Source organism: Phoxinus phoxinus (genome assembly GCF_949152265.1).
Source record: "Phoxinus phoxinus genome assembly, chromosome: 18".
Taxonomy (NCBI): Eukaryota; Metazoa; Chordata; class Actinopteri; order Cypriniformes; family Leuciscidae; genus Phoxinus; species Phoxinus phoxinus.
In genome coordinates, this window is record NC_136893.1 from 16,350,887 (window position 1) to 16,378,027 (window position 27,141).

Genomic DNA, 27,141 nt, shown 5'->3' on the forward strand with positions numbered 1-27,141 from the left:
ACTCAAATATTTCAAGTTAAAATCAAATTAATCAATTAAAATCAGTACTAAATAAAAATATGCCAGTTCTGCTTACTGGCATATAATGAAAACTTTTTTTATTTGAATTACCTCAAATTTGTTGAGTTTTGCCAACTTATTCAGGTTTTAAGTGCACTACAGAACTATTGTAAAAAAAAAAAATTAACTGCACCAAAAAGATGAATGGACAGCTGACAAGAAAGGACTGTTTAACCAATTATAAAAGGTGTCAATGATGACATTGTACCTCTTTTTCATATAATTAGTGCATATTATAGCATCAGGGGGAAAAAAATATTGGTCTGCTTCAGAAAATCAGTTTCTGTTCTCATTCCTCCTGCAGTTAGTGAGTGGGTGCTGGCAGTAGAATTAACTAAATGCTGAAATGAATAACAGTGCAGGTTGCCAATGCTGGTAAATAGGAAACAGACCTAAAACAGCATCATCATGACTCATGAGCTAAAGTGCTTTCTATGGCTCTGCATTACATGAATTAAATGTGCATGTCCATAAATCATGATGAAGAAAAGTAGCAGTCTTCATATGAGATCATGTAGTTCTCTACTGTCCAACGTTAGGGTATTTGAATGTAATCACTAATGTCCCCTTGCAGAACGTCCTGCCTGCAGATTTCTCTGTGCAGAAAGAAAGTGCATGAGTGAATCTCTATATTGCAGACTGTCTCCCCAGAAAGTGCTACACTTATGAGATAACTACCTCAAACAAGTTAAATTCAAGTTTCAGTGTGTAACTAGGTTATGTCGTTTCAAACTGCAAAAGACAAGGAGGAATAGCTGAGAGGACAGAATAACATAAACAGAACTTTGGTTTTTTGAAATTAATATGAGATTATACTTGTTTTTTTTTTTTTTTTGCATTGCCTTTTTTTTTTTTAGCTCCTCCAGCTTGTTGAAAGAGGCAGGATTTTGCTCCCAACTAAAGAAATGAATCTTATTTTTAAATAGGTTTTGACAAGCAAAACTGATATTAACACCTAATGATTCCTTTGATTGTGGGTGAATTTCAGTCACCGTAGGGTATTACATTCCTCATAGTTAAACCTGTCTAACTGATCATCATCTGCACCTATAAAACATCCTCATTACTTAGCCTATACTGTAGAATATTAAGAGACATTTCAGTGGATATTGAGATTATTATTAAATGAATAATTAAAATATATTAACAATATATATATAGGCCTATATATGAACAATGATGAAAAACACCAAACAGAAAATGTAATTATGGCTATTTGCCGATAGCCTATATTTTGCTAACTGATTTGCATAAATTAACAATTTACATATTTTCGTTGTACAGTTTCCCATTTCGAGGCGAGTTTTAAAAAAAAATGCAATTAAAAAATTAATGGTTGCCTAACATGTCCCACCACACTAATTTAATTTGGGATAATTTGCTACAAACACGAAACCGTTTCCTTCGATTGCTCGCACTAAAAAAAAAAAAAAAATCACGGAACCTGTCAGAAATCGTTTCATAGGCTACATGTGTTGCGCAATAAGTAGCCTACACACTAGCCTACTGAGTGCGCATCAGTGTAGCCTATGAGAGCGGCTGGCAGAAGTTCTGGCTCTGTCCAACCCACCCAAACCCGCGCGCCCGTGCTCGCCTGATTCCTCCGTGAGTAAACCAGTCCAGCTCTCCGCCTCACTGACAGAGACCGGCTTGATGACCCACTGGAGTTAGTTCAGGTAGTTCACACTATAGGAGACAAAGTCACGACGAAGAGAACATACTTTAAATCCCAAATAACAAACACTGAAGATAAATACGGTAGAAGGAGCTCACTGTGTGGAAATACTGTTAAGGTAAGTGGTATTTAATTGAGCGGGTTCTAGTTGTTTTACTATTTTTTGCTCTTTTTTATGTCATGTTGTCATTTTGATGTGTCTGCCCTTCCCCTTTTTTGATAGTTTGAATAGTTACTGAATTTATATACATTTTCTAGACTACTTTAGCTTTAGCAGATCTTAAAGCACATGGAATCAATGCATTGCATGTCTAGATAGTGCAAACTTGTTGATCTCTCTTTATTCAGTTGCACAGAGTTGTGATGTGAAGATATTGATGCTCTCAAATAAATTATGATCTGCTGCTGCTGGTGCATGCCAGCAAAATTCTGCTAATGTGAATAAAGGGTTACTTCATCCAAAAATGTAAATTCTGTCACCATTTACTCACCCTCAACTTGTTCCAAACCTGTATGAATGTCTTACTTCTGTTGAACACAATGGAAGATATTTTGAAGAATGTTGTGGGGCACCATTTACTTCTAGTATGAAAAAAAAAAAAACCTATGGAAGTCAATGGTGCCCCACAACTGTTTGGTTACAAACATTCTTCAAAATATCTTCTTTTATTTTCCACATAACAGAGAAATTCATACAGGTTCGGAACAACTTGAGGGTGAGTAAATGATGACAGAATTAAACATTTTGGGTGAACTTATAGCTTTATTTACAGAATTCATGTTTTCTCAATGTCCCTCTATACATATATGGAGAGGGAATGCAGGAAATGGTGGATGAAGAGGAAAGACGCATGTTTAGGAGATGTTGAATGATGATGTGACTGATGACTTGCTGAATTCAGGATGAAAGCACTAAATCGGCTAAATCTATCTATCTATCTATCTATCTATCTATCTATCTATCTATCTATCTATCTATCTATCGTCCGTCCGTCCGTCCGTCCGTCCGTCCCTCCGTCCTGGTCAGTACTTAATTTTTTCCCCTTTGGAGCCATGATTGCCACTAGTACCACCTAAACAAATCTTTATCAAATTCAATATCACATTTACAATGATGTTTTATGATTTATTCTATTCTATTTTAGTTTTTAGTTTTTTTTAGTTTTTTGGATTGTTCTGCACAGGAAGTTTTATTTACCTTTTGAATTCTTTCTCTCGTGTTTCAAAGCACAAATTTCAGGGCACCTCTGTCCTTTTCCAGTTGCCTTCACTTTCTCTCTCTTTCCATCTCTCAGAATTGTCTATATATCTAATTGTGGAAATGGCCAATATCTTTTAAAAATAATACTGTTTCACACTCTATATAACTCTTTTAACAAGCAGCTGCTCTGTTGATCAGGTCTGCCTTCACTCGTTGTTGTGCCAGTCACCACATTCAAGCAGAGCAGTAACAGACATCGCCAGGCAGAAGCTTTTTTAGGGACTGAAGTTAACAAATTACAGTCAAGCCAGCAGTTCATTCCTGCCAGCACAGAGCCCAGAACCACCCATTGGTTTGTCAGGAGAGAAAGTGTGTGTCAGTGAGACAGACGAAAGTAAGTAGCATGTGTGCATGCAACAGACAAAACGGCTCGATTTAGATGATTGACTTTATTTGTGAGAACAGATTATATTGGGAATCTTCATATATTTAGTTGGTGACGTCAGAGTTTTATTGGCTGTTGAACATTGAAAGCAAGAGTGTCATTGGACTCCTAATCAAACCACATGTAATGTGTCAAAGCTGTTTTTAAAGAGAAATGCCACAGATTCACCGGGGTCATGCGAGTTCACTGGCACTCACGGTTAGTGCAGTAAACTGCCGCCTCCCAACTTTGGTATGTTAGTTAGATAAGTGGCATAATTCAACTCTAAACATTCAGCTCCTCAATGTCATATTCTAAAAGATTAAAAATACATTTGGTAACACTTTATTTCGATGGTTTAGACATTCTATAAGTAACTTTGCAACTACATGTCAGCCAACTCTTATTACTAGAGTATGTTAACTCCTAAGTTTTTGATGGACATGATAATGCGCATGAGGGGCGAACTATGTTTGATTTTTGGGTAATGCGAATCGAAAGGCTTTTTTAAAAGTTCACTATAGGCTACCTATTTTATGGAATTAAGTTTATTTTGTGACAGAAATAAATTACATGTTTTATCTCTTGTCCCATTTATAGATTGCAACTCAATATATAAGCATGCAGACACGCCATAGCCTTGGCCTTTTGCTTTTTTTTTTACCCTTAAATCTACAAGTGAGTCTTAAAGACATTCAAATCAGACATAAACACATGCCTCAAACAGTTTAGATGGAAATTCCCTTTTTTGGCTAATGTGTTTTATTATTATTATTACAGTAATCTTGGGAAACATGCTGTGTTGTTCAGAGAGATCTCTGTGTGGGCACTGCTCAGTCTCTGTCATTTCTGCTGTGCGCTCTATTATTAAAATCTGACATTTAGTTAATTACTGTCTGTCTTTTTCAGAAACACCAGACTAGGTGGAGATTTAGGCAGTAACTACACTGCAAAAAATGCTTTTCTTACTTAGGATTTTTGTTTTGTTTCCAGTCCAAATATCTAAAAAATATTAATTCAAGAAGCATTTACTAGAGAAGTAAAATGACATAAGAAATTCTATTTTGTTTTAAGATAAAAAGAAAGTAATTTAAGTAATTTTTGCTTAAAACAAGCAAAATTATCTGCCAATGGGGTAAGCAAAAAAATCTTAATTCGAATGGAAAACAAGAAAAAAAATCTTAATTCGAATGGAAACCAAGAATTTTTTGCTTACCCCATTGGCAGATAATTTTGCTCGTTTTAAGCAAAAATGACTTAAATTACTTTCTTTTTATCTTAAAACAAAATAGAATTTCTTATGTCATTTTACTTCTCTAGTAAACACTTCTTGGTTTAAGAATTTTTAGATATTTGGACTGGAAACAAAACAAAAATACTAACTAAGAAAGTATTTTTTGCAGTGTAATTGTTTTCATGCAGAGAAAATATGTATTTGGTCTAAATTTTAAACAGCATTGTTTCATAAGCTTATTAGGCAATATTTTCCCAGTGTTTAAAGATATCATACTATCAGTCTTGTAATGGGTTAGCAAAAACTATTTATTACACATCGCAAAGTTTTTGAATTCCTCAAAACAAAATCAAACAAAACATCATTGTACTTGTCTTGTACTGTTATTTTATTTAATTTTTTTGCATGTGTTTATATGCCTTGTACAATGTAACATTTGGTATTCTGTGAGGTTTGGTCAAAATTGCAACGTAATACTATTGGAAAATGTAATGTTTGAAAAATGGCTAATGCCATACTTTTTTCTAAAAGAGTGTTTAAAAATGAAAAATTATTATTATTTTGGGAAAGAAAACATTAAATAAACATGTAAGTGTATTTTTTACTGACACAAAAATATTTGTTTTATTTGTTTATACAATTTGGGATCAGTTAGATTTTAGACAGTAACCGCTTTTATAAAGTAACAAAAGATTTCTATTTCAAATATATGCTTTTAACACTTTCTAATCATCAAATGATCCTGAAAAATGTATCATGGTTTCTATCAAAATACGAAGCAGCAGAACTGTTTTCAACATTGATAATAATAAGAAAGAAATGGTTCTTGAGCTGCAAATCAGTCATGTGACACTGAAGACTGGAGTAATGATGCTGAAAATACAGCTTTGCCATCACAGGAATAAACTACATTTTAAAATATATCAAAATAGGAAATTTGTTTTAAATTCTAATAATACAATATTTCACAATATTACTATTAAGGGGTGGTGATGGCGCAATGGATAAGACACATGCCTATGGTGTGAGAGACCCGGGTTTGAATCCACTGTGAGACACCAATGTGTCCCTGAGCAAGACACTTAACCCCTAGTTGCTCCAGAGGCGTGGGACCTCTGACATATATAGCAATTGTAAGTCGCTTTGGATAAAAGCGTCAGCTATATGAATAAATGTAAATGTACTGGTCATACTGTATTTTTAACTAAGTAACCCGTCTTGGTGAGCATTAGACACTTTTTAAAACATTTTTTTTAAATCCACAGAAAGGTGGATAATGTCCTGGCAGAAAATTACCAGCAAATTTTCCATTACATTTACAGTTATTTCCTTCAACCCTAAAACACAACACAATTCAATATGTAATTCAATAAATGGGTAAATATAAGAAAAATCCAACTCAAATAATCAAAATCATTATTTTGTTTCTTTATTACTTACCAAAGGTTCAAAACATTTAAAAATTCATTGGACAAATCAATTGGATAAACGCTGTAAATTAAGTTAAGTTGACAAAAAAGTGTACCTGTAAAAAGTCAATAAGGAAATGTTCTTATTACCATGGTTGGGGTGTATTTTATGGACTTTTCTTAGTGTTGCCTATTCACAGACATACATGATCTTACAGCGTTTTCATTTCCACCTTGCTCATCAGCTGCAGCTCTCTTCTGTACCTGTTCTCTCTCTTAATTGATCTCTCTTAGTCTCTAAGAATAACATGTACATGTAACTTTAAGACCAACTGACATTTTCAGTGATAGAAATAGCAGTTTGTTTGCGTTCCTCATTGTGCTGTGTAATTAGCAGCAGAAGCAGTTGTTATGTCTAGGTCGTACCAGGTCACTGTGCTGGAAAGTGTTAGACTGGTGTCCGAGTCTTAAGTGCAGTGAGCTTTGGATTGTCCGCTGATGTATTCGGCTAAGGCCGTGCACTGTAAAAAAAAAATTGCTGCGATTATTTAGCACAACTTAAAATCCAACATTGTTTCAACTTTAAAAAGTATGTGTTCAAGCTTGACTTAAAATATTAAGTTTAGTTAACTTAAGTTTAGTTTGGTTAAGTTGGATATTTAAGTTATCTCAACAAATTTTAACTAATCGCAGCCACATTTTTTACAGTGTGGGATAGGATTATCTTTGTGTCAGCTAATGCGTGTTTTTGGCAAAGGCATCAGATGTATATGGCTTTTTCTTATTGGCTGTTTTCACACAGACATGGGATTGTCAAGCGGGATTCTTAGATTGTCCTTTTGACAGCAGACACATGAATAGGTCATCAAAGTCAATCATCATCTGTCTGTGATGGACAGACAGATGATGGACACCCACTCATCCAACAAGCTGCTAGTTGATCAGTGAGGTCAGCATGCATTGCTTTACCAGTTTTTACAATAATAATCTTTAGGAAAAGCTTTTTTTTTCATTCATTATTATTTTTTACTTTTGCTGCTACAGCCGTAATATACCATCACACCATTTTTCCTAACATTTATTAGTGATCTGATTGTATTTGTGCTTTATATATAATAAATATCACTGTTTTGTCATATTTTTTTCTGTCTGTTTGTAAAATAAATCAATTATTATGGTTCCAAAATATGTCTGTCAGGATTGGAGGTGGTGAAAGGAGCGAGGACTCAGGTGCAGGAGTAGAAGGGCTTTTAATGATAATAAAAATAAAACAAAATCTACCCCGAGGGGGAAAACCAGATGACAAGACTTCAACTAGACTCGGCATAGACAGGGAACATGAGGCGACATCAGACAAGGTTTAGATGACGAACCAGCACAGGACTGCAAACACAGGGAGAATAAATAGGGAGAGCGAACAAATCAGGTAATGAGGGAGGACAGGTGGGGCAAATTAATCAATAATCAGGTAACAAGATGGGAGGGGCTAGACAATCGACAGGAGAGTACGTGGCACGAGGAAACATACATGACAAGCCATAGACCCTTTTACTGTTTGTACACAATGATGACGTAGCAACGTATGCGCGCGCATATTGGCAACGGAAGTATGGTGAGAATCAGCAGATGTCAAGCATAGACAGTATATAAACAAGTGGGTGCTGCAGACGCGAGCATTTTTTATTATGTCTTTCGCTCCAATCAACACGTTTAATCGCCTGCAGTCACAGGCGCTGCCGGTTCTACTGAAACGGCCGTGATCCTGTCGGAATCCTATAAAACTTAAAACTTTTATTCAAATTGGTTTAAACTGTCTTTATATACCAATACATAATTAAAATGCAAGTACTCTGAAATAGAGAGTATAAAAAACTGAGTGACTCTAGTGTATTTAATCTTCAATAAACACAGCTCATTAATTCCATTCACTCCCACCTAAAAACGGGTGCGCGACTGCGCGCACGTGGGCAGAGCCAGTAATAGCGGCGGTAGTCATGGCGACAGAGAGTGACAGTCGCGCAAGCCAATCACTTGTTTCGTCCCGGTAGGAATTAATGAGCTGTGTTTTTTGAAGATTAAATACACTATAGTCACAAAAATTTTATACTCTCTTTTTCAAAGTACTTACATTTTAATTATGTATTGGTATATAAAGACAGTTTAAGCCAATTTGAAAAAAAAGTTCTTTAGACAATTACCTACACAACCTTTAAGCCCCTTGGTGGAATATCGATTAGTGCAACCGTAAACGTAACAACCAGACATTTTGATGCTGGGAAACCGTTTTGTTAAACTTTCGGAGTTGCTAACACGTTAGAGCCAGTGGGGAACAACACCACTTCCGTTGCCAAAATGCGCGCGCAACTATTTGATCACGTGGGCTGTAAAAGGGTCTATATGCTCACACCAAACATGACTTGAACACAAGCACATGGCCAGTAAAACAAAATCACAAGCCATGTGCTTACACAAAAACGAAACCTGAACACGCAGCCAATGAGAACACTCATAAGCCACGTGTTCACACAAAACATGACAACATGAAAGCACACAGCTAGTGTAAACACAAGCTGCCTGCTACACAGCACAAGACAAAACATGACTTGAAACAATTAAGGCACACATACAAGACAAAACAGGAGTGTCGGGGCTCTGTCACAAAACCAAGAAATGACTAGACAGAAGTGACAGAACTCTGACAATGTCACTCAATCAAAACAAAATGAAAGTTGATTCAACCTTACAAATGTTCAAATACAAATAGCCAAATGCTACCCTAGTATTGACTCACAGTATTCAATCTAAAAGTTAGTTTGTGGCTGTTGCGTGAATCGTTTGTTTGATTTAGTAAAAAAGACTGGTTCTTAAGAGTCTTTTGTTTACAAATTTTCTATGGCTTTGTTGTTGTGTGGTGTCTTGGTAGTGTATAAAATACTGGCACACAACGAGATGAAATGTGACAAAACGTCATATGGTAAACCTTAACGCTCAAAATAATTAATTGGTTTGAGTAGGACAAACTTAAGTTAAACTAATTTGTTTAAATTAACAAATTAACTTTTATGAGTATTTAGCACTTTCTTTTTCTTTCAAGTTCATTTTTTAAGTAAACCAAACTGTTTTGCTTACTTTAACTTATTCTGGTTTACAGTGCAGAAAACATTTTTACCAACTAGATTTGAATAATTCTAAGACCATTTTTGTCTCATTTGTAAACATTTTATTCGCAGTGTAATGCCCTGCAGAACCGTATTTAGTACTCCAAACAGTAAAGACAACCATATTCTGATGTGCTAACATAACTATTGAAATCCTACTCAAGACACCTTGTTTTGTTGAGCAGCTGCTCATTAAAGAGTTGCTTCGTGGAAGTGCTGAGTGCAACAGTATTTTATCCCATAAAATGGCATATACTTATGCATATTATGGTGATTGTGGTCATAAATAATGCATTCAGTTTTCAAACTCTTCTATGGAGTGTAGGATGCAAGGACTTGTGTATAATTGTGCCTCTGCCCTCTCCTCGCATTCCTCTGGCCAGTCCAAACCAGACCTTTTTTGGGGAGCATGGTATAATTTAGCTTCTATTTTTACAAATGGGTACATTTTCTTCCCTGTTTGCTTTTATTCCAGGTCAGCGGCATAAAAAACGTCTGTCGCTTTCCCAAGTGTTTGACTTTAAAGTGAAAGATGGGCAGACAATATGAGAGGAACACACATAGATGTTGGCACGTCAGGATAAAGAATGGGACTTCATTGGATGCTTTAGGCTTTAATGCCTACTTGGGTGAACTTATATTTAGCAAATGTTTGGCTCAGCATATGGTCAGCTCTGGGAACTGTCAGCCACCGTGACAAATATTTTATGTAAATGTCGGTTTGTAAGTCCATTTCAAAGATCTCTCTGTTGCCTCGGACCTAGACAACAAGCTTGAATGTTCACAGAAGATGATTGAGATGTAGCCAAGGGGAACGGCAAAAGCATCCATGCTCATTACTCAGTAATGACACAGACGCTGTGTGAAATGGGAGACATAAAGGACTCAGCAGACACATTTACATGAACAACATTTGTGTGGGATAACTCTGAGATAATGGGAGTCTTTACTGGGAGGTTGCTATGCATAAATAGGAACTGAGGCTAGTCTATAACGACTTAAAGATGTTCCTCAACTCAATGTTCCTCTTTGACTGACAAATGATACGGCAGATATTATCTAACTTTAAGGATAACCTGAACCTGAATTGAACCTAGGGTCTTTTTGTTCATCTTCCCGAGTCAAACTTTTGTGTAAAAGCATAATTAGAATGGAAACGCTACTTTTAAGATTGACTGTATTTTCGTTTTCGATCGACTACTTTTGACTGACTAAATTCCAGCCACCGGAAACACTAACTGATAAAGTGAGTCGTACAAAAACTTTCTTATTAGTAAACTTTGTGTACACAAACAATCTTGTCAATGCTCGAGTTCATGTGTAGAGCCCCTGGTCATACTTTAAGCAGTTTTATGTTGTGTCGAGCCTCCTTAGTGTTTTAAAAATAGCGATTTTGATGCTATCATTGTATTGCCCCTAGCACTCCCATTCAAAAGGCATTTTGACCGAAAACGAAAATACGGTCAATCTTAAAAGTGGCATTTCCATTCTAATTATGCTTTTACACGAAAGTTTGACTCGGGTAGATTAACAAAAATAATCTAGGTTGCAACTTGGCGAGAGTTACCCATTCGAATATAAATTAAGTTCTTGAATTAGAAAATTCAGATATATTATATAATTTATATTATATTATAATATGAACATAACTGTGAACTTTATTCTGGGTATTTTAGAAGTTTTTTGTTGTTGAAACTGTTTGCATTTGATTGAGTATCTGGGAGGCTGAATGATTTTCATGCCTTTTTAATCTTCACATCCCGACTTTTGTTATTGAGGGAATAAATTTGAATGTGGCAGTAAATTGTGATGGAAGACACTGAGTTTCTCTCTTGGGACACATGACATCCTCTGACATCTGGCTCCTCTCGCTCATCCACATATGTTTCTTCCCAGCATGTATAGGAAATACTATGCATTAAAGTGTTGTAGCAACTCTTGTGAGACTCACTTGTGTGGACGATCAACTAATCTCACTGGCACTGGCAGTGAGATTTACTGAATTTCACATCCATCCCAGCTGGATGGATTTAAAGGATGAATGTAATGGTATGTTGCTTGTGCTTTTGCCATTAGATATCACATTTAGTGTGGGGTATTAGAGTATGCATGATTCAGAGTCAAAGTTCAGGATGAAGGTTGGGTTTAGGTGGTCGATTTGTGTTAGAACAGGTGTTGACTATAATTTTAGGCCTCGGTTAGTTTAGGTTCACCACAAGGGCCAAGGTTAAGTCAGGAACTGACAGGTGGAGTGTATGTGGCTGAATCGAGTTTGCGGTTCAGGTTACAGGCCCATGTTTGAGGTATCAGCGAGGTCCTCTGGTGGGTTCTGCGGACCCCAGACCTTTAACCACATCTCAGCCCCCAAATCTGATGATGTCACAGGACTCAGCTGGAACACATTGAGAAATGACATCATAGGTGGCTCCCCACCCTTCTTGGCACACACACACACACAAACAGAGACTGTCAGAAATATTCCCTCCTACCTCCTTCCTGCCTAATGAATGGCTTGTTTTAAGATATGTTTTAAGAAGGCCAGTTGACCTTTTCCACCACCACACACTGTCTGACCAGACATGTGCTACAGACACAGACTCACCGATTGTCTCTTTAGTTTCCCCTACATTATATATATATATATATTTTTAAATCTGCAGAGGATACCAAAAAATGAACTCAATAGTTGCACTTTTTGTGCTTATGAATAATGTTTAAATGTGCCCTCATGAAAAATGTCAAAGCTTTAGTGTTTCTCAAGGAGGGCATGTCCTGTGCTGCTGAATGATGTGTTCATATTCGGATGGCAATGTTACAATACCCTTCCAAAACCCCAAATAACAACCTTGATCCATCCTGTTCCTTTGATGTACTTTGTGAAAACTGTTTTAATGATTATAAACAGAGCTAAGGAAATGGGTAACGGGCTAAACTTGAAGAGAAGACATAGAGTCTTATTAAGCAACTGCAGGACACATTAACACTTGTGTAGTTAACACATTAAGGACCAGATTTACTAAACGGGGCAAATTAGCGTGAGAGCGCAATTCCAAAAAAGTGCGATGAGTGTTGAAAGTTCTGCACGCGATCTACTGACGATGTGCAAATGAAAGAACACAAATGCATCCGGATCATTTACATTATGACCAACCCAATCTACTAAGAGCAGTGCAAATAAGCATCTGATTTAAAACATGCTTTTTTGTGGCTGTAAATAATGGCAAAATACCAAAAAATTGACTAGCGCAAACCTTAGTAATTTGCATGGTTCATTTAAATACTCTTCCATAAATGTTGCATCTGAAAGGGAAACTCCTTCAAATGGATGTGCAATAAGGTCAGTCGCAAAAATAACCCTGTCCACGTCATTTCAGCGCTATTTTTTGCTTTGAGGCGTTACTAAATCCTGACAGTAGTTTTGCGCTGATGCAAACTGTTAGTAAATCTGGCCCTAAAGGCTTTATAAAAATAATGCACTAAAATACAATAAACACAGTTATGCATACTTTTTTTTAATGTCGAATGAAATAAATAATGATGAATCTCTCTCTCCTGATCCTGCAGGTCAGTGTGTGTAAGTCTCTGTATCTCAGTGATGTTCTCCCGCCGCTCTCTCCTGCTGCTGCTGCTCAGTGTCTGCAGCCTGACCGCTCCTTCACTGTCTCTGCCCTTTGAGCAGAGAGGATTCTGGGACTTTGCTATGGACGGAGAAGGAGGAGATCTGTCGACAGTAATGATGAGAGATGAAGAGGGATCAGCTATGGAGGAGCTTCCACCGGATGTGTCTATATGCCCCTTTGGTTGCCATTGTCAACTCAACGTGGTGCAATGTTCAGACCTGAGTGAGTAGCACATCTATCTATCTATCTATCTATCTATCTATCTATCTATCTATCTATCTATCTATCTATCTATCTATCTATCTATCTATCTATCTATCTATCTATCTATCTATCTATCTATCTATCTATCTATCTATCTATCTATCTATCTATCTATCTAACTATGATGTTGTAACGGTGACACCGTCATCAACACCAGACATCATCACTCCGCCCACTCGTTCTCAATCCCCTGAGTACTAATCACCATCACCTGTCCTCACCACCTGCACGTCATCATCCCGCATCACCAGATCCCTTCATAAACCACACACCTTCACTCTGCCAGTTGTCTGGTCTCGTCGTTGTACTATCGACAAACCTGACTCCATTACTGAGATCGCTAAACACCTACCTGATTCCGAACGGACTTCATCATACTTCGACCTCGGTCTTCTTCCGTCTTCTTCAGTCAGCCACCCGGCTTCTTCTGTCCGCCTTCAGCCATCTGGATCCTTCACCAATCTCCAAACCTGCAGCAGATAAGAGACTGGTTTACTTTCATCATCTACACATCAGAAACTGTTTACTTCCGGTTACTCACCTGATACCTTTACCATTGAGTTTACTGTTGAATAAAACTCTATTTACGTTACCTGTTCGTCTCCTTCTGCTTTGTGACAGAAGACCAGACCGCAAATGCAAGATCCAACAGGTGACGGCGGAGTGGAAGCTTCAGCGTCTGCTGGAGCCGCGAACATAATTCCACAGTTTCCACCTGTCATTTCCCCAGCCGTCAGTTCTTCTTCTTCAGCTTCTTCATCTGCCTCTGTATGTCCCATGGCCCGACCAGCGACCTACTCTGGCGAGGAGGGGGAGTGCAGCTGGTTTTTGCTTCAATGTGAGTTGTTTATGGAGTTGCAAGCGCCACAGTTCACCTCGGATAGAGCGAAAATCGCGTTCGTTATCTCACTTCTCGCTGGACGTGCACTTCTCTGGGCCCGGGCTCTTTGGGATGCGAAAGGTACAGTCATTCAGTCATTCTCCCATTTCATCACACATTTCCGGGAGGTTTTCTCTCAAGCTTCTAATGAACTGTCAATCCACGATCAACTATTCCGTCTACGGCAAGGTAAATCTTCTGTAGCTAATTATGCCCTTCAATTCCGCACACTGGCCGCCAGCAGCGGATGGAATGAAACAGCCTTGATCACCGCCTATCGACAGGGTTTGAACCCGGATATCTGCTTACAGCTGGCGATCTACGATGATCATATCGGAGTTGAAGGTCTCATTCAGCGTTCCATTCGAGTGGCTCAACGTCGCTCGGCCTGCTTCCTGAATAACCCTGTACTGCCTCCTCCTCCTCCTCGCCCAGCAACCGTGGTTAGTTCAGTCAGTCCTCCAGTACCAGAGCCTATGGAAGTGGATTCTACTCATCTGTCTTCAACTGAACGTCAGCGCCGCATCCTTAATAATTTATGTCTGTATTGTGGAGCGGCGGGTCATCTTCTCATCTCCTGTCCTGTTCGCCCTCCACGACCGGCGGTGAGTTCAGTTCGCCTTCCATCACCCATTTCATCAATGAAGTACACCCCTGTAATACTCACTCATGCCAAACAATCTGTTTCAGCGAAAGCGTTGATCGATTCCGGTGCCGCAGGCAACTTCATCTCGTTAACCACCTTACAGAAATTGCATGCTCGACGCCGGAACAACCCTCAGATTCTTCAAGTACAAACAATCCTGGGAAAACCGCTAGGTCGCGGACAGATTCGTCACTGCAGTCCGGAAATCACTGTTCGTATTGGATGCCTGCACGAAGAGAAACTTTCCTTTCTGGTACTGGAGGGCTCGACCGCTGACATCATCCTGGGACGCCCGTGGCTCGAGTATCATGAACCCACCATCTGCTGGTCCTCCGGTGAGATCTGCCAGTGGGGGGAGAACTGCTTCTCTCACTGCCTGCACTCCGTCAATAAGATTATTCCATCTTCTGCAGGGTCTTCCAAGATCTCCATTAACTCCACTTCGGTGGAAAGTCCTCCCACTGGTGAACATCTCGATATTCCCAGCGTCTACCGGGCGTTCCAGGATGTCTTCAGCAAGCAGCTGGCCACCAAACTTCCTCCTCATCGGCCATGGGACTGTGCGATCGACCTGCTGCCTGGGGCTACGGCACCCCGAGGTAAGATCTATCTGTTGTCCATCCCGGAGCAGAAGGCCATGGAGGAGTACATCAAAGAGGCTCTGCAGCAAGGATACATTCAGCCATCTACCTCCCCTGCTGCTTCCAGCTTCTTCTTTGTGGGGAAAAAGGACGGAGGCTTGCGCCCCTGTATTGACTATCGAACCCTCAAAAACTCTACTGTCAAGTTCAGATATCCTCTTCCTCTGGTCCCCGCCGCCCTGGAACAACTGCGTGGAGCCAACATCTTCTCGAAACTGGACCTCCGAAGTGCTTACAATCTGATCCGTATTCGAAAAGGTGACGAGTGGAAGACAGCCTTCATTACCCCTGCTGGCCACTATGAGTACCGGGTTATGCCCTTCGGACTGTCCAACGCTCCCGCAGTATTCCAGGGCTTCATGAATGAGATCCTCAGAGACTTCCTTCAACGGTTTGTTGTCGTATACATTGATGACATACTCATATATTCTGCCAACCTGTCCGAACACATTCTTCATGTGAAACAAGTCTTACAACGCCTCCGTGATAACCAGCTTTTCCTCAAACTTGAGAAGTGTGAGTTCCATCTGGACACAGTCCATTTCCTGGGATATGTCATCAATCAACAAGGAATTACTATGGACCAGAGGAAGGTGGAGGCCGTATCCAACTGGCCGTTACCTACCAACATCAAGGAACTTCAACGCTTCCTCGGATTCGCCAACTTTTACCGTAGATTCATCCAGAACTTCAGTAAGATCAGTGCTCCCATTACATCCATGCTCAAGAAAGGGGCCAAGTCTCTGTCCTGGACCGCTGAAGCCACCAATGCCTTCGAGAAGCTTAAAGCGTCCTTCAGTTCCGCTCCTACCCTCCTTCATCCGAACCCAAATCTTCCGTTCCTCGTCGAGGTAGACGCCTCAACCACCAGGGTAGCAGCGGTTCTCTCCCAGCGGCAGGGGAAGCCTCTTAAACTCCATCCATGTGCCTTCTATTCCAAGAAACTGTCCCCGGCGGAGCAGAACTACGACGTCGGAAACAGAGAACTGCTGGCCATCAAGCTGGCGTTGGAAGAGTGGAGACACTGGCTGGAGGGAGCGAAATATCCATTTGAAGTCATCACGGATCACCGTAACTTAGAGTATCTTCGAGACGCTAAAAGACTCAACTCCCGTCAAGCCCGCTGGTCATTATTCTTCACCCGGTTTAACTTCAAGGTAACCTATCGACCAGGGGACAAGAACGTGAAAGCTGACTCACTCTCTCGTCAGTTCCAACCGGATTCTGTAAACTCCAATCCTGAACCTATCCTCCCTCCAGCCTTGCTTGTCAGTCCCATTCAGTGGAAACTGGATGACCTCATCACCGAAGCCACTCTCACCGAACCTGCTCCGCCGGGAGGTCCTGAGGGTCGGACTTACGTCCCGTCCCGTTTACGTCCGGACTCAGTGCACACCTCTCCGGGCTCTGGACACCCAGGCAGCCAACTGACCCTCTCGCTCCTTCAACAACGATACTGGTGGCCCAATATGACCCAGGATGTCTCCCGATACGTCAAGGGATGTGCAGTCTGCGCTATGGCTAAGGTCCCTTGTCGCCTCCCTGAGGGTAAACTTGTTCCTCTGCCATTACCCACCAGGCCCTGGTCCCATCTCAGAGTGGACTTCATAACTGATCTTCCATCTTCTGACTCTCACACCTGCGTTTTGGTGGTAGTAGACCGCTTCTCCAAAGGCTGCAAGTTGATCCCTCTACCTGGTCTACCCACCGCGCTTGAAACAGCCGAAACCCTCTTCAGCCAGGTGTTCAGACACTTTGGCATCCCCGAAGACATCGTCTCTGACCGAGGACCTCAGTTCATCTCCCGTGTTTGGAAAGCCTTCTTTAACCTGCTGGGAGTTTCTTTAAGCCTAACATCTGGATATCATCCTCAATCGAACGGACAAGCGGGAAGTTCAAGGAAGATACAGGAGATCGGGAGATACCTGCGGTCATATTGCCACGATCATCAGGACTGCTGGAGTCGTTACCTGCCCTGGGCCGAGTATGCACAGAACTCCCTCCAACAGTCCACCACGGGTTTGACTCCATTCCAGTGCTTACTCGGCTACCAACCTCCTCTGTTTCCCTGGTCAGGCGAACCATCTGACGTTCCAGCAGTTCATCATTGGTTCCAGGAGAGCGAGAGGGTCTGGGACTCAGCTCATATCCATCTCCAAAGGGCAGTTCGTAGACACAAGAGCCAGGCCGATACCAGGAGGCGCACTACTCCGGTGTACCAACCAGGACAGAAGGTCTGGCTCTCCACCTGGGACATCCGTCTACGACTGCCCTGCTGTAAGCTGAGTCCCCGGTACATAGGTCCGTTCGCCATACAGAGGCAGATCAACGATGTTGACGACACTACCGTATCTCACCTTCATTCCACGTATCTCTGTTAAAGCCATACACTAACCCTCTGATCCCTATCTCTGCAGAATCTGGTGTTGATGACGTACCTCCTCCTCCTCCTGTGGACCCTGCAGACGACAATATCTATCAAGTTCAAGGCATTCTCGACTCCCGACGTCGGGGCGGCCACCTTGAGTACCTCGTGGATTGGGAGGGCTGTGGTCCTGAGGAAAGGTGTTGGGTACCTCATGATGACATCCTAGACCCATCTCTTCTTCAGGACTTCCATGCTGCTCATCCCAACCGTCCAGCACCTCGAGGTCGTGGTCGTCCCCGTCGTCGGTCTTTCCCGCCATCAGGAACTGTAACTGAGACACCGTCATCAACACCAGACATCATCACTCCGCCCACTCGTTCTCAATCCCCTGAGTACTAATCACCATCACCTGTCCTCACCACCTGCACGTCATCATCCCGCATCACCAGATCCCTTCATAAACCACACACCTTCACTCTGCCAGTTGTCTGGTCTCGTCGTTGTACTATCGACAAACCTGACTCCATTACTGAGATCGCTAAACACCTACCTGATTCCGAACGGACTACTTACCTTCATCATACTTCGACCTGGGTCTTCTTCCGTCTTCTTCAGTCAGCCACCCGGCTTCTTCTGTCCGCCTTCAGCCATCTGGATCCTTCACCAATCTCCAAACCTGCAGCAGATAATAGACTGGTTCACTTTCATCATCTACACATCAGAAACTGTTTACTTCCGGTTACTCACCTGCTACCTTTACCATTGAGTTTACTGTTGAATAAAACTCTATTTACGTTACCTGTTCGTCTCCTTCTGCTTTGTGACAGATGTGGACTCTAATATAGTTATTGTTACTGTTTAGTTTTCTTTATGGTTATAGTTCTTGGTGTAAATGGGCATTTAATCATTGCAGATATTTACATTAACTGTACAATGAATCATCAAAGTGCATCAAAGAAAACTGGGGCCTGAATTGGAAACAATGAAAAATGCCTGTGCAATTTCCCTCTGAAATGTAGGAGGGGTTCTGTGTTGTTTTTATGACACACACAGGATGTTTTACAGGAAGACATTGTGTGAGAGATAGACAGGGAAAATAAGGAAAGTGAAAGGGAGAATTAGAAAAATAGGAAGATTTGAAGTCTTTGATGAGAATTTGTTTATTTCAAAATGGCCAGAAATAGGCTTAGGTTTTGTCTTGCTAGCAATACAGCCACAAAAATGGTCATTTGGGCCTAAAAATTTTGTTTTTTGACAGGGGCCACTTAATTTCAGCGTGATTGCTTCTTTTCTTTGCCAAGGATATTAAATAACAGACCTACAATCAAAGAGGAAACATTGTTAACTGAACTGATTTGTAAAACCATTCACCATCACCTTGTAGGAATTTTGGTCAATCAAGTGAATGTTATGTTTTTCAGTGATCACTTAGTTTGCAAATCTAAATACACAAAATGTACAAGAATTGTATAAACACAAAACAAACCAACCACCATGCAATGCATGTGTGTGCACACCCATAAAGCAGCGGCGGAGCTTGTCTTTTTAGTATGTGGAAAAGTGAAAAGATCAGGGTTAGATGCAGGTTCAAGAAATTGGTTAAAGCCTTAAATTTCAGACAAAATTTGGCCTGTTTGTGTATTTTTTCAGCATGGTACAAACAACACCTATTGAAGCTCTGCTGTAGCCTTATAGTCATACTTACAGATGCACACACTCTCTCCAAGTTTGCCCAAGTTACGATCCTCATAGAACATTTACAGGCATTGAACTGACAGAAGCAACAAAAACGTAAGAATTTGGAGCTTATTATTATAATTATATGTATTCTTTTTTAGTTTGTGCGTGTCTGACTGTGTTTGTCTATGTGCATGAATGCTTTATGCAATGTGTTTTGGCCTTTAGAAAGTGTGTTTGTTTTTGCGAATGTCATTGCATCTTTGTTTATGCTTGTGGATTTGATATAAAATCGAAAAATACAGCCCTCGCTTTAAGCGGTTCTTCATATGCTTCCTCCTCCTGTGATGAAGATTTCCTTGTAATACATTGATCCAACCACTACGCTCTCTTATTTACTTTCATATATCTGGAAGTGATTCTGCCATGTAGAATTGAATTGATGGTGATGCTTATTTATAACAGATGTTTATAATTGTGTATATATTTAGGTGGTTATGTGCCTTCATCATAAAATATGTTCCTATAAGGAGTTGTAGATGTGTGTAAAGCTGTGGTTGGGGGGCTGTGATGTGCTGGGCAGCTGTCGAAGCCCAGCTTTACTTTGGGGCTTTGGCATTGTGTCCGTCAGCGGTTGGTTGGTTGGTTAAAGGTACAGAGCACTTGTTGGTTTGAGTGGCAGGTGGTCAGATGGCTTAAAAGAAGAACAGTCATAAAATGAAAGCAGTACATATCTTCAAGTTGTAGACTGATATCACAGCATGTTGTGTTCCCTGCAAAATAATGCGTGGCATGTCAAGAAACTGGAGACTTTAGAAAGAATGTTTGTGTTCAGTGTATTGTGAATGCATTGCTAAATGCTAAGATAATGTGATAACAGCACCTCCCTAGAATGTGAATAAGGAGCATATTAAACACTACAACACAGAGAAACACATTCAGTTTTCTGTGAGTTGATTAAAGTAGACTTTTTTTTTGTAACACATTGAAGTCACAAAATTAGTTTCTGTGGTAATTGAAAACAGGCCATGCTGTCTATAGAATAAGTTATTACTATTTAATCCAAAATGTATTTCTTTAATGTGCTTTTTTATGTTTTCTTTAATGATTCTTAATATCTCAATTTAACTTTTCTCTTTTGAGGGAAGCAAGATGGTCTGGCAGTTGTGGTTTTTAAGAACATTATAAATGGCTGGAGGGGAACAGAGGTTGAACCCAGCCTAGTATAAATTATTGGGCTCTGCTGGAAATCATCATGAATCATTGGCCTGATTTAGAATCTTGGAGACTGCACTGCTAAAACTGACACAATGCTGAATTTGTCCTCTTGATGTGGTTCTGTTGGAGTTTAGATTTTTGTGATGTTGTCCATGTGTGGCAAAATAACCCAAATGGTTTTAAAAATGTACATTTAAAGTGGTGGCAAAACATCCTTAGGTCACTCTAATGTAAAGATACAGTATACCTCCAAAATCCGACACGGAATGGAAAATGACCAATAAGCACAATTGGCCATAATAACTGGTTAATTTCTAACTAAATATCTTGTCAAAGACATGCTGTAATGGTTAACACTTTCATTTGTGTACAATATTTAATCCTGTTATTTTGATGTCAAATTAGAAGCCCTGTAATGGGGAAATCCAGACCAGATGTGAGCTAATGGTGTCTCTGTACAGAGATTTGTTTACAGATCTGTATGTTCTATAACCTACATGCTTTAAACTTGCATATAAACATGTTAATATCTTGTTTAGGTTTGACTGCAGTGCCCAGGGATATTCCCAGGGACACCAAACTCCTGGACCTACAGAACAACCGTATCACAGAACTGAAGGAGAACGACTTCAAAGGACTTACAAACCTCTATGTAAGACAATGATCGCAGAAATGAGAACTAGAAATATTTATCTTGACAGTATCTTGACATAAAGATAGATGAGGCTGAACATAAAATAAAGTGCCAGTTGTTAAGTAAAATAGAAAACTTTTTGGCTTGTATGTGTTCCTCTAAGTAGTGATTAATCAAACGAGAACATTCGTAATATTACCGGTACATGTTTTCGCTAGGAGCAAATTCTCAATACGTGGGTAATTTTTTCAAAACACTCCACAGAGTGATCACATCAGAAGTTTATCATTGCTTTGCTGCAAAATGCATTTCTTTTGACTACTTGACTACTAATTCATGACTAAAAAACATGAATAATTTTCTAACTTAGGCAAACACTGCAAAATCTCTATGTACCTTCAGGCTAATTTCACCTGTTTCAGTTTTTACCAATTGTTAACATGCTTTTGTCCGACCTGTAGTCATATTTTCAAAACATAGTTAACATCTGTTGTTGACCATACCATTAACACAAATAATGTTATTTTCACACAATATGCTGTCAATTAACACTTTTCTAAAATGCTTAGTGTTTTTTCCCCCAATCATTTCAGCCCCATTTTCAGAAACTTGATGTCATTTTTCAAAACTAGACACAAAACAGTCATCACTTGCTTTGCACACACCACAGGCTCAAAGCTTATGTTCATAACTTAGCTTTGTAATTAATTTCTTTATAGAAGCCTCGCACTCGCAGAATCATTGGCTCAAATAACTAATTTATCATGACATATCATAGGAATATTACTTTATATCACCCACACACAAGACACCCAGTTTCACTGTTACTAACTGTTACTAACTGTTACTGTTACTAACAACTACGTACAATCATTAAATATGTATAATTTAATTATGGTTCTACACGTACATACCTCACTGTTATAGGACTAGAGAGAATAGTACAGATACAAGGGAATCATTGATCAAAATCGGAAATGTATTGATTAAATAATCTACTCACAACAGATGTTTAGCTACAAAAAACAAAACAAACTACTGTACTACAGTATTTTCAACTGCTGTTCCTCACTGCACTTCTATGTTTCCATCAACCATGTCTTGTGGATTTGGCCACAGGTTCTCATCCACATCACAATGGATGCTTTCATTAGTTAAACATCTTGGAAAGAATCTTCTGGCATGGCGAATCCAAGCCTGACAATGGTCTGCCATGATGTCATTGCATGTGTCATTCATGGCCTGGAGAAGAGTGACTTTTTTTCATATACCTTCCACTTCCATGTGGAGAAAAAAATCCTCAATCAGGTTAAGGAAAGGGGAGTGTATACAGGGTGATAAATTGAGGATGGGCCAGAAACCATGCGTACACCATCTGAACATTATCCCACTATTACTGTACATAGGTCACACCATCAGCTCTATAGACCTAATTTAGGGTATCAAGGAAGGTTACAAGGAGAGATGCATTATATGACCCAATACGAGGTCTGCGTCCTTCCACACCATCTTCTGATATAGCCACACACATATAATGATATTGGCTTTACGTTGTCCAGGTACTCGGACGGTTGCTAGTTAGTCAATTAAATTCCGACTTCTCCTTGTCTTGGGTAGGTTAATGCCTGCCTCATTCAAAAATATGAATTTGTGATGGTTTTCATCTGTATAGAGCTCCATCACCCTCTAAAAAGAAATTTAGGAAGATCAGTTACTGATCACAATAGTATAGAATTTTTGGTGGTTTTTCACAACAGGGATCTCGAAGTTGATCATACCTGAACATACTCAGTCCTCAGTTTCTACACTCTATCTGCATTTATTTCAAAAGGCACATGGTATAGCTGTTTTGACGCCATTTAAGCACAAATGCAATAGTCGGCAAACGTATGGCTTTCGTATTGTTGAATATGTCGTCATTGTTCAAGATGTGCTGCCAAATGTCTGTAAGGCGAATATAATTTCTGTCCCGAACCAAATTGACCACATCCAGCTCTTCTTGGTCAGTCAGAACTTTGCTTCTGGCTCCCCTATTCGACCTAGTCTCTATTCTGCAGGGAAAGAGAGACAGTAAGAACACATTTACAGTAATCACATCACACTCTGTTTTGCTCACATTGCTATGCTGTATACGATCATTTGACAATTGGACATAGCCTAATGTTTAGTGCATTCTGAAGACTTACCGGTGTCGCTCATTATCAATCATTTGCCATTCTCTCACGGCCCTCGGCCTCGTCCTGTCCTGTTTTGGTAGATTTAGTCCATTTTGGATGTAAAAATACTGCTGTGCCAAGCTGAAAGTTGCGTAGGAGGACTGTGTGAAGAGTTTTGTTTTGAAAAAGTGAAAAAGTATTGAGAAATGGATCCTTGTAAAAAAAAAATATATAAAAAAAAAAATAAACTCTTCAACTTTATAGGTGATTTCTTGTGCTGTACACGGATGTGCACCAGTTTCACAGCTTGATTCTTTGTTTTTGTTTTTATTTGCCATTGGCTAATTCTGCGCATCAAGGTCCATATGTCACTATTTACTTTAATACTGAAGCTGTACATTTAGATTGAATATTTACATTTTAACATCAATATTTAAGATTTTTATTTTACAGATTTTACATAAGAAACAACAAGACAGCTTTCTTTAAAGCATGTTTTGGCTAACTCTTGAAAAATCGGTCTGTCGTTCGCGGCACGCATTACTTTACGTTTGGCACTCTGTGCAAAACAGCCTGACAGGATGTTCATACAGTTCAAGTCGCTGAAGAAGAATGTTCCTGTAGTTCTGGAAACACACGCTGGTGCCAAACTGAATGTTTTGGTTCCTTTCTTAGAACTTATATTATCCCCAATATTTATCCCTAATATTTATTCAGCCTCTCTCACCAAACACAATATTTGACATGGCCTGTAAAAAGAAAAAAAGATCAAGACAGTTATATCATCATTTATAAGTCATTAGATTTTGTGTACATATTTAATGATCATGGTCAAGCTATTATTAATCATGTCTTCATGAGTTTCCATGAACCAAATGCTGACCTCTTCCTGTCTCCTGTCAGGCCCTGTCACTGGTCAACAACAAGATCTCCAAAGTCCACCCACAAGCCTTCACACCCCTCCGACACTTAAAAAAGCTTTATTTTTCCCGGAACCTCCTGACAGTGGTACCCAAGAAACTTCCCCCATCCCTGGTGGAGCTGCGGATTCATGAGAATCGTATTAAGAAGGTTGCAGAAGGAACGTTCTCTGGTCTGGGCAGCATGAACTGCATTGGTTTGTATGCGCGCTTGCCATTATGTGGTACAGAGGTTATAGTCTGACCAAACCATTTCCTTTTTTAGATGGAGCCTGCTGGTTTTTGTGATGGGATATTCTGTCTGATGTTGAATGCTTCTTATAGAGATGGGCGGAAACCCTATTCAGAACAGCGGCTTTGAACCTGGCGCTTTCAAAGGGCTGAAACTCAACTACCTGCGCATCTCTGAGGCAAATCTCACTGGAATACCAAAAGGTTTTTCTTTATTATAATTAGTCATTAGTCAAGTCATTAAAGAGTGAACGCTTGTCAAACGATAGTCTCATATTCATTTTCAAAAAGAACATTTGGATAATACTCATCTTTGAGCAATTTCTCACTTGAATGAGCTTTAGGAATATCCTTGGTAATAAATCACAATTTGCACAAGTTTTATTGTAATGTAAAGATCAGAGAAGTGGTGCGACTTCCAATAATATAATGATGAATGTCCCTCTCCTTCCAGACCTCCCTGACAATCTGCATGAGCTCCATTTGGACAATAACCAGATACAAGCCATTGAACTGGAGGACCTGAGCCACTATAAACACCTGTACAGGTGAACCGTCTCATGACTCTCCTGCACTCCGACGTACTATTTCCCTTTTCTCTGCCTGTGGGCTTTCTGTAAAGCAACAGCGCCACCTGGTGAATGAAATCTTAAGGATGTGAACATTTAAAAAGACAATGCTTTTTTATATTTTTTATATATAAAACAGACCATGCTTGTCACAATTTTAATTTGTAGAAAGAAAGTTAATTGATTATACCCTTTTACAAAAAATACACAAATATTTTAACTTGTTGGCAGTCATAGGTGATTATACACCATTTGTTGTTGAAAATGTGGTATTATGTGAAAATTCTTTATCTTTACTGAAAACAGCTGCAGTTCATTTCACTCTTGAGTCATTTAACTGTGTACTAAGTATAATCCTTTAAATTTCACAAAAAAATCATGAATGCCAATTAAATGTCAGTTATCTCAGGAGTGTGCAAGTTTATTGTTGTTAAAGTATTGTGCTGATAAAAACTAGCAAAATTAAACTATTTTTTTAGTAACACTTTACAGTAAGGTCTATTTGTTGATATTAGTTAATGCATTAACTAACATTGAGCAATATATTTGTTGCAGTATTTATTAGGGGTGTAACAACAATAGCATGTCACAATATATGGCAATGCAAAAATGCATCAATATATATCGTGGATAGTGACAATGTGTATAGTTCTAGTGTCATTTTCTGACATTTTCTGTCATATTCGGGTGTCACCATTGTCCTGTGCATTGGGTTACTAGCACCAAGTCCAAGCCTATTCATTTACACCCACAATGTAATACCAAATTTAGCATGTTAATCAACAGTATATTTATGATAACTAATGTACCATCCATCACACCATCACACGCTACGTCACGACGCAGCGTCAATCAGAATTGTTAACAAAAATAGTAACACTTTACAATAAATTTGTTAACAATTCTGATTGACGCTGCGTCGTGACGTAGCGTGTGATGGTGTACCACGGAAGCTATAAAGGGACGCCAGAACACAACAGCGTTAGCTTCTGATAAAGCAGCTGATTAAAGCAAGCCGCTCTCAGGCATTCAGGAGCTGTGGCAAAGGGACGCAGCATCTTGTTCCCTTCTCAGCAAACAAGGGTTAAAGTCGTATACCCAAGACAATCCTGAGGGATCTTGTGCTGCATCAAATGACGACACTATGGGGAACGAAAAACCCATTGCGCCACACTGTCTAATGCCTGCCTTGGTGTGAAGCTTGTCCAAGCACAACGCAGGATAAGAGCACTTGTGATCCCAGCGTGGAAGGAAGTTCCTGACTATAAAATCTTATAAATGTGTGAGGTGAGGCCCAGCCCGCAACCCCAGCCCATACCTCCTGATAATAGGGCTTTAGAAGATGCTATACTTCTAGTAGAGTGACCCCTAATCGGCATAGGCAAGTCAAACCGCGTGCCTCGTAAGCCGTAGAGTTTGCCTCGATAATCTATTTACTGATTGTCTGCTTTGAGGCCGGAGATCCCATGTTAGTTGGCACCTTGGGCACATAACCTAGAGTGGAGAATGGCTTTCACCCTCCCAGGAGCAAACTCCAGGCACAGGAGCAGGAAAGCCATCTTCAAGGTAATGAATTTCTCCGACACCAAGTCCATTGGTTTGAAGGGTGCCAGGGATAACCCTTCCAGAACCACAGCCAGGTCCCAAGCTGGGACCCTAACCTGAGCCACAGGCCTCATCCTCAGAGCACCATGAAGGAAAGAAACAACCAAGCGGTGTCTCCCCAGAGGTCCATGACTTAACGGTGTGTAGAAGGCAGCTATGGCCGGCACGTAAAACCTTAAGCGTGGACAGGGAAAAAAAAACAGAGAAATGTTCCTGAAAGAACTCCAGCACTGAAGCCACCGGGGAGTGTACTGGGTCCAACTGATGTTCTCTACACCATAAATTGAGGGGGCCACCATTAAGGGGGCTTTCACACTGGGCTTGTTTGTTGCGGTTCGAGCCTGTGTGCGATTGTTCTCGGCGCCCCATGCAGCATTGGTCTGGTTTCACACGCAACTTGATTCTATCGAACCCTGGTGCGTTTGCGTGCATATTACGCCATCACAAATATGCACGGCGCATGATAGGAAACAGAACGCGGGTCAATATATTGTGTTTTTTATTCATTCGGTGCTATATGTGCAGCTGAGTGAAAAACACAGGTTTACTGT

At 40.0% G+C, this 27,141-nt stretch overlaps 1 protein-coding gene across 1 annotated transcript in view; it reads left to right on the forward strand.

Annotated features, from left to right (window-relative positions):
- Positions 1–1,568: 1,568 nt before the first annotated feature.
- bgnb (biglycan b) overlaps positions 1,569–27,141 on the forward strand; it is a 29,749-nt gene continuing 4,176 nt past the window's right edge. Inside the window, exons 1-6 of the mRNA XM_079588945.1 lie at positions 1,569–1,853; positions 12,726–13,003; positions 21,015–21,127; positions 24,169–24,382; positions 24,510–24,620; positions 24,871–24,964. Coding sequence (XP_079445071.1) covers positions 12,757–13,003; positions 21,015–21,127; positions 24,169–24,382; positions 24,510–24,620; positions 24,871–24,964 — 779 coding nt within the window. The 5' untranslated portion in view covers positions 1,569–1,853; positions 12,726–12,756. The remainder of the gene's footprint in view (positions 1,854–12,725; positions 13,004–21,014; positions 21,128–24,168; positions 24,383–24,509; positions 24,621–24,870; positions 24,965–27,141) is intronic.